Genomic DNA, 9,437 nt, shown 5'->3' with positions numbered 1-9,437 from the left:
TTATTACATTGCTTTGCTTACTCTCACACTCTCTCTCTCTCTCTCTCTCTCTCTCTCTCTCTCTCTCTCTCTCTCTCTCTCTCTCTCTCTCTCTCTCTCTCTCTCTCTGCCTCACTCTCTCTCTCACACACACAAACACCCACACAGACATACATGCATTCAAACTGAGGATTTTGTGAGGGATAATATGAGCAAAATATTTGTGTTAATTGTTTGTCCCATCAATCTAGATTAAAGAAAAAAAAAGTATGGGGGCGACTTGCACATGACATCTTCATAAGCTCTGCTCCCGCTTGGCAGTTTATCCAGCCAAGTGCCTGTGTCTTGTGGTTTGGGTCACATGTCTATTGATGCAGGACGCTGACTTAGCTCATGGGTCTTGCAGGTTGAGTTAGAGAGACGGGTGGTCACTTTCCTTTTGGTCCCTCTCTCTCAACTCTGATCTACTCAATTTGGCTTCAGGAGCCCGCTTTGCAATGACTCCTAACCCATACAAGGAATTACTATTGTCTTCATCAACCTCTAAAGAGCTTGATGTGGGTGATGATGAGTGGTATGCCAATGAATTTCTTCCTAAGAGGAACAATCAGTCTCTCGCATGCTGACATTAAGCTCATATAAAGTTGCTTTCATCAGACTGCATGTAGGCAACAAGCAGCATGCAACAGCTAAAAAGATTTTTAAGAAGTTTTGTTTGGTGCTTTTAATCTCCTCATATTCATGAACATCAAGAGGAACATGAGAGCAAAAAGGAACAGGAACAAACATAAATATTTTAACCTTGACTGAAAGGCATTGCATTGTAAAGCCACACAAAACATGGCCTGTACTAAACAGGTGTAGAAGTAACATACCCGACTGAAGCATAGTAAGTAGAGATGTCTACTGTATCTAATCTGTGGAACTGTATTACATTTACAGCATTTGACAGACACACTTATCCAGAGCAACTTACATTTTTAAAACATTTTATACAGCCGAGCAACTGAGGGTTAAGGGTCTTGACCAGGAGCACAGCGATGGCAGCTTGGTGGACCTGGGAGACAAACTCACAACCTTCCATCAGTAGTACCACAACTTAACCACTAGGCTACCACATAATATGCATATTTATAGCTGGTGGAACTGGAGTGTAAACTCAGAGTTGCACAATTCAGATGAAATTCAGAAGGGCATAAGATGCCATAAATGTAACTGTAAATACTGCCATCTATAGGAGTCTTAAAGGTAGGGTGTACAATGTTTGAAAGCCAATGTTGACATTTGAAATCACCAAAACAAACACGCCCCTAACCCAAATGGGTCCCACCCCTGTATTGATAGCTCCGCCCACACATACATATGTAACACAGGCAACTAATGGAAAGAAATGTGTCTTTATCATAGCTGAAGGGAAGAACAATATGATTGCAGATAAACAAACAAGCAAAAATGACACACAAGCATAATCATGCAATGGACAGCATATATTAGTTCTGTGTAACAAAGCAAAACCAACGTTACTCACCTATCGAGAAAGAAAAAAGCAACCTCGGTGTTCCATCGTGGGAATTCCCGCTCCTTCAGTTCTCTCCAGCACTGGAAAGCTGGTCCTATATTAACACGGGTCCTGCTTCTTGCCTTACCGTAAGCCTTTTTTCGCTTTTCATTTTTTTATCCACCATGTCAATGTATCAATAACTTTCAGCTAATGTCAGACATGTGCACTGAACACTCTCTCCACCGCATATTGACAAGACAAGCCCCTTTCTGCTCATTGGCTACACGTTTGTTTTGCTTGTCGACCCGACTCAGCTTTCTGAAGCATTTCTCAAACATCGTACACCCCACCTTTAAGTTAAAGTATTCATTTTAAGATATAATTTTTATTACATTTTTAAATTGTAAATTTATATGTAATGTTTTAAATAAAGGTCTCATTTGATTCTACTTCCTCTGTTACTTAGAAACAACACAATGTGCAAAGTTTTTTTTTATTATTTTTATTTAGCATTCTGGTCATAAGATGACCACTAAAAGATGAATTAAATATCAATAATGTTATATCTAGCACTTTTATGATATGAACTATCACTTCCCTGTTTGTTGTATGTGTATATTAAAAAAAATGTGAAAAGAGATTTACAGTAGGTTGATGGTATCCTAACTCTGTAACCTAGTGAGCCAGTGTATTTGTCGATAGAGACTTAAAAGCACTTTTGTACATTGCATTGGATTAAGGCGGTTGCTAAATGCTGTAAATGTTAATGTAAATATCTCATAACACAGTAATAATATACACAAATGTGCTTCTTTAGATGTTTTCAGAATGTTTCTGCTAGAGAGCTGAAAAACAGCAGTTATGAACACAGAGGTCTGTATCAGTCATTAGGATCATTAAAATAAATTGTAGAGAAACTTATTATATTACTATACAATATATAAACTATATTGTATTTCCAGTGTGTTTCAGTTAGTCGAGCACTGGGCACTGGGACAAGCTTCAGACACATGTAGGTAACTGAGCTTTGGAGTAGATGTTCTGGTCAGAGGGGACTGTGGGCAGTTGAGCAAAAGAATAAACGGCTGAATCACAGGGGTTTGAGGGTAACTCTCTCTTTACATATGCAGCGTGATGATCAGAGATTGTGGGCAGTTGAGCAGAAGAATAAATAGCTGAATCACAGGGTTTTGTGGGTAACTCTTTACATGCAGCGTGATGATCAGAGGAGATTGTGGGTAGTTGAGCAGTAACGTAAACTGTGGACATTTCAGCGTTTGAGGCAGAAAGTCGTCTGGTGATTTTAATCTCCTCATATTCATGAACATCAGGAGGAACCTGAGAGCAAAGAGGAACAGAAACAAAAATATAAATGTTTTCTTTTTTGAAAGACAGTAAGTTTTGGTACTGAACACACACACACACAAGTTGAAGACAATTACCCTTTGGTCATTTCCTGAATTTTGGAAAGTTGTGCCTGCTGGAAAAAAAAGGCACAATATCAGTAATAATTACTGATGATATTGTATGTAATTAATCAAAACACCACTTTTTTTCACCATACTGTGATTTAATAGCCAACATGCAATCAAAAAGGAAATTAAAAACAAGCAGAAACATTTTAAGTGGAAAAAACAAATGTTGGAAGCAGAGGCGTGGCCAAGCACCAGTTTGTGAATGGAGAGAGAGGGGAAAACATGCTGCTGAGCTGTGTGTGTGTGCAGGAGTATGTGTGTTTAATTAAGGCTGAAAATGAAAGTAAATTAAAACTCTTTGGTTGAGTTTGACTGAACTCGTCTGTCTCCCACGTCCTCATTTTCCCCTCTTACCCACTCAGGGACATGACAGTAAATATTACACAGCTGTCATAAATAAAAATGATTCTAATTAACCCCCAAATATCAACTGTCTTTTGTGGGATTTTCTTTGAATTTTCTTGGTTTCATCTGACTATTGAAGCCATAGTCTTCAAGAGCTTACAAAGCATGTCCTGGATCTCACTGTCAAAAGGTATTGATCCAGAGAGGGGTATAAATGAATTTCCAAAACATTTCATGTACCATGTAACACCATTAAGGTCATCCTCAGTGATATTATCAAGAATAGGACGTCCCTCTAAAATTGATAAAAGGACAAAACAAAACTTATTGTCAAGACCGCCAAGAGACCTTCGGCAACAAGGAGCTGCAGAAACATCTGGGAAGTACTGGTTACTCCCTGCATGTGACACCAATCTCTCATATCCTTCATATGGCTGTGAGCTAGGGTGGCAAGCCTTCCTAAATGACCTCAAATCATGTTATGTGTAAAACACAGAATGCTACAATGTGTTATGGCTGATGTGACCAATTGGGGATAATTCTAAAAAGATGTTTAATGCAAAAATTAGAGAACTTATCAACCAAAGACCACTATATCAACAGTGAAGCATCGTGGTGGCGGCATCATGCAATCGGGCTACTTCTCTTCAGCTGAGACTCAGGCTATAGTCAAGATAGAGGGAGTCATCCAAATCCAAAGGAATGGCTTTAGAAATTGTCCAATATATTTTTAAATTGTCCAATCAGTTTCCAGATCTAAATCCTATTAAAATCCTGTTCAAAACTTTGACAAGGACTGTGCATAGATTGGCTCACCATCAAATGAAAAAAAAAAAAAAAAAGATGTACTTAGTTGGTAGACTCTTATTCCAAAAGTCTGAGTGTTCTTTTACAAGCAGAATGTGCCCTGTGCGTTTCTGTAACAGTTTTTTACTAAAAAGTTTTTTACTCTTATTCGTTTTTCAAACCTATTTTTAGGTTACTACTGTATTTCAACACACACACACACACACACACACACACACACACACACACACACACACACACACACACACACACACACACACACACACACACACACAGAGAGAGAGAGAGAGAGAGAGAGAGAGAGAGAGAGAGAGAGAGAGAGAGAGAGACTGTACCATAAAGTTTAGAACAGAATAGAATATTTCTTTATTGAAAAAATTCTGTTAAATTGAATAGGCGGAGATTAAATCAAGAATCATTTGTTTATTTATTCATTCGTCTTTAATTAACTTCTTCAGATTGTAATGCATCAATACACCTCACCTATAACATGTGTGCTAATCATTTTATCATGTGTGTGGTTTGTGTGTGAACCTTGCATCTTGTGTCTGTTTTGTAGAGTCAGAATGAGGATTATGGTTCCAATCAAAAGCAGCAGCGGAATTACAGACACAGTGATCACAGTGGAAGCTGGAAATCCTGGAAGAGAAACAAAAAAAAACAGTCACTTTAACCTACATGCTGATCATTTATAAAGAATCAGATTCATCAAAGCCATGTAGTTAGACTATGTGCATCTGAGCAGACTCACCTTCTGAAGGAGAAGCTGGAGTAAAGTCAGATGATGATGATGATGATGATGATGATGGTGATTCTGATGATTGTGGTGCTGTTGATGATGACGTTAGTGATGATGATAAAGATGATGATGAAGGTTGTGTGGGTACTGAACTTGAACCTGTGACACATGGATCTAAAGCAGCAAAAAGTTATTTAATGTAAAAACATTAACACAGTGTGACTAAATGTCTCCACAAACTCACCAGTAACTGTCAGGTCGATCCGTGTGAAATAAACCTTGTATCCCTGATCAGATGTCCAAGGTACTTCAGCTCCACACCAGTACTCACCAGAGTCCTGCGCAGTTACATCTCTAATACTCACAATGATGATTTGTTTTTCTCTGTCATCATACAGGGAAATTTTCCCAGTTTTTACATATTTTGTGCTTTCTTTAACAGATGTATTATAAGAACAAGCAGCAGTTTGCAGCCACCTGCAGACAAACTTGGGGTGACTCCTGAGGGATTCTGGGTATTTACAGCTGATAGTCAAATCTTCTCCTGCATGGACAATGTTACTGATGGACCTCCTATAGGACAGATCTGCAGATCCACAACCAATCAGATCAGTTTATATGTCATAAAAAGTCACCATCATAATAATAAGCAGTACAGTAGTTAAGGACAAAAACTTTAAGGTCTGCTGTTATAGGAAAATAAAAGATAGAACGTTGACATGATGCAAAACAAAGTTTCTGTTATCAACCCAATTTTAATTATTTTACAGCACTACATCTGACTGTTACAAATAACTGGAGACTCCAGAAATAATCATCTCATGACAGAAGCAATTTTCTTCTATTTATCATGTTTATTTTTAAACCTAGATAAGGAATTTAGTAGAAATCCCAGTGAATTAATGACTACAGAATTGAAAGTGTATTACAAAGAGGACATTGATATAAAGATGTTATTGCTGTTTTTAATTATGTGTCGTGGTCTTTAAAATTTAGATTTTTTATACAACATTCAAACGTTGCAAAGCTACAGATGTTCATGAACTTAAATGGTATGATGGCCTGGTAGTTAGCAATCACAGATCCAGGGTCCAAGAAAATGTAGAGGTAAAAATCATGAAAATGTTATATAAAAATAGTACTGAAGTAGTACACAAGAGCTTTGTAAAGATAAACAGAAGGCAGTGGTGGGAGACTCACCTTCTTTTATCTTCAGTTCCACCGATGTCTTAATATCATTTCCTGAAGTTATATTAACTCCACAGTGGTACATCCCATTGTCCTGTACAGTGAGCTCTCTGATCATCACCCAGAACACTGAAGATTTGGTGTCATCAAACAATGAGAATGTTCCTGAATTTACCCATTGGTTTTTATTTCCTGATTTTATTTGGTCAGAAAAGACTGACATTGATCCCTTACAGAAATATTTTGGGCTTTGTGTGACCTTTGCACCATACTTGCACTTGATAAGGATTCCTCCTCCTGAATATCCTGTTACTTCCTTTGAGGCTCCTCCATCTAACAAAACACCAAAAACCCATCGGAGCAAAACCTTCCTTCATGTAACACTGCTGCTGATAGTGAGGATTATTTTGAAGTGCATTTCTTTACCTGAGATCAGACAGAGGGTGAAGATGAGGAGGATCTTCATCCTGAGTTCACTCCCACAGATCTCTACACCAACTCTACTTCAGAAAGATATTAAAGCTCCTGTTTTGTTACACACCTTTACTCTCTTTGTCCAACTTTGTATTAGTTGTGTCTTCAACTGTGTCTAAAATAAAAATAATGCTGTGCCGACTTCCCCTTCTGTCCGAATGAGAAAGAGCGCTACAGGAAGTGCATATGTGTATGAGCGATAGATGTGTGACTTACATCATCGTAATACAGATGTTTCAAATTTCTGACACAAAATATTAGTCTCTTGTCACTTACTGTATGTAAACAATCATTTGCGTTTAACATTGGTGATTAGAAATCACCATGGAAGAATAAAAATGTTAATGTCCTATTCTGAAGGCCTGAGATCATCTTATCTCACTTAAACGTCCCTTCTGATTGTCTGTGAACACTAAAGGTGTGATGTTTCTGTATCTGTATCTATATCTGTACCTGCCCGCATCATCCTGTGTGACTCCCCAGAGGATACTATGCTCTTATACCACTTCCTATGAATCATCATCACACAGGACCTCTGCACATTAACTCTCTGATTAAAAAAGGACACCAGAAGATGTACTTCCTGCAGCAGCTAAAGACATTCCACTTACCAAAGACAGTATTGAATCCATACTCACCTCACCACCGCTCACACCTCAAAAACATTTCCTTTCCATCCACAAATGGCCTCATCAACAATATCCAGGACCAATCGTGTTTTTTTTATCTGCGTCCTTGGACACCACTTTGCTGTTCCATATGCGTTTCATTTAACACACACAACTCAGACTGTTATTCTGCAATCTTACCCTCTTACTCCAAACTGTGAGCATTTTGCACTTGTACACTTCTGCACATCCTACACTAATGTACACTTTATGTTTCTATTATTATTCCCCTAGTATTTCACTAATTTGTGGTCTTATACTGTATTTATGCTCCTAGTTTCTCAAAACGTATAGTTACTTTAAAGACATCACAGACTCCTTCTTATGTGTTGGACATTTATGTGGAAGTTGTCAATCACATGAGTCTCTGAGCAAAGTAAATGCGTATGTGATCATCCATGTTGCTGCCTCTAGAACATCTTCTCATACTTTTATTGTGTCTACATAATGAGAATATCAAATCGTTGTCAGGACAAAACAACTTCATGACAAAAATAAGTAATAATGCATGACCTCTTAGGACTACATATGGCTCAATAAAGCGAGGGGACACTTTTGAATGGTCATGACGCCTCTGTGTGATGCCTCTTGATGGTGTCTGAAAATAAGCCAAATCTTTGCTCACCACCGATGTCTAAGGCCAAAACATTAGAGTTGAATTCACACTAATTTTACATATGTGATATGTTAAGCTGAGAAGGGAACGAGATGCTGTGTCGCTTTGGGCACTGAAACGTTTTCCTTTAGACAGTTAGAATCTGGCGATTCCGTGATGTATTTGCCCTTATATGGTCTTGTTGACACACGCTGGCACATCACCAGACTGCATGCTGGTCAAAAGAAATGGTGTGTTTTCACACATGCTTCAGACAGTGGTGTCTTTTATTGTCAATGTTGTAGCTTGTATACAAGAACAGAGATGTCATTCCGTTTATAGCTTCAATTTATATGTGGGGATGTGGTAGCTCAGTGGTTAAGGTGTTGGGCTACTGATCGGAAGGTCATGGGTTCGAACCCCAGGTCCACCAAGCTGCCACTGCTGGGCCTCTGAGCAAGGCCCTTAACCCTCAGTTGCTCAGTTGTAAGTCACTCTGGATAAGGGTGTCTGCTAAATGCCGTAAATGTAAATGTAAATATCAACAACATAACAGACACACACAGCTTCATGCAGTCAAAATATACACACCACTACTGAACTCTACTGGTCATTATTAGTTGCAACACTATATATAACATCCTTCCTCCCTTAACTTTAAAACTTCCACTTAAATTATTTCCAACATATATATTTATAGAAATGTAGTATTAACAACCTCAACATAACTTTATGAAACATCTCAACACCTTTGTTATGAAGTGTTTTTTATTATTATTATTTCACAAAGTCTTTAAGATTTTGCTTTTATTTCTCTTGCTGAACGTCTCACACATCCTGTTTGTGAACTCTCAGGCTGCTTTGTCTCCTCAGTACCAACCAACTCTGGTTTTGTAATTATTGTCAGTAGTGGGTCTCAGGGTCTGTGGCATCAGAGTCTACAGTTTCTACCAATTTTTGTGGTTGAATCAGAACATCAGCTTGGGAAACAATTTCAGAATTTAGAACCTCTTTCTGTTTTCGACTGAACAACTGGTCGACATGACGACGTACCATTTTCCAAACTCACTCTGTATGATACAGGTCCTGTGATCTCTGTAATTTCTCTCTGCATCCATTTTGGTCCATAACCAAAATTCCTGGTATACACGGTTTCTCCCACTTCAAAATATCAGGACTTGTTTATCATGGTGATCTTTCTGACTCTGTTGCTTTGTTTCAATTTTGTTGTTGTGGTCAGGATGTATTCTGTCGAGTGTGAATCTCAACTTCCTTCCCATCTTCATTTCTGCAAGTGATAAACCTGTTGTAGACTGAGGTGTTATTCGATAACTGAACAATGCAACTTGGTCTCAATGGTGTCCCCTGAGCCTTTTTAAGAGTTCCTTGAGAGTCTGTACAGCTCTCTCAGCCAAACCATTTGATGACGGATGATACAGAGAAGCAGTAACATGTTATTCCATTTCTGGACATGAATTCTTTACATGTCTCACTCATGAAACACTGAGCATTGTCTGACACCATGACTTCAGGAACACCATACACACTGAAACTGTTCCTCGGGGACTCAAGAGAGACAACTGTCCTGCAAGGCTCTCAAGGTTTGAAGACAGGCAAGCATGACATCTCCATACACCAAGCAAACACCCCCCCAAAAAAACAAACA

General features: G+C 38.5%; 1 protein-coding gene across 1 annotated transcript; it reads right to left on the bottom strand.

Moving 5' to 3' along the window:
• Nucleotides 1–2,482: 2,482 nt before the first annotated feature.
• On the bottom strand, nt 2,483–6,119 carry LOC113640785 (CMRF35-like molecule 6). The gene is made up of 6 exons (XM_047813593.1): nt 6,047–6,119; nt 5,091–5,432; nt 4,859–4,993; nt 4,642–4,746; nt 2,923–2,957; nt 2,483–2,818 (listed from the first exon to the last, which is right to left on the bottom strand). The coding sequence occupies exons 1-6, from the start codon at nt 6,117–6,119 to the stop codon at nt 2,483–2,485; spliced, it is 1,026 nt and encodes a 341-aa protein (XP_047669549.1).
• Nucleotides 6,120–9,437: the final 3,318 nt, after the last annotated feature.

This window comes from Tachysurus fulvidraco, chromosome 5 (genome assembly GCF_022655615.1).
Source record: "Tachysurus fulvidraco isolate hzauxx_2018 chromosome 5, HZAU_PFXX_2.0, whole genome shotgun sequence".
Lineage (NCBI taxonomy): Eukaryota > Metazoa > Chordata > Actinopteri > Siluriformes > Bagridae > Tachysurus > Tachysurus fulvidraco.
Note: the sequence above shows the minus strand (reverse complement) of the source record. Positions and strands in the feature narration are given on the sequence as shown.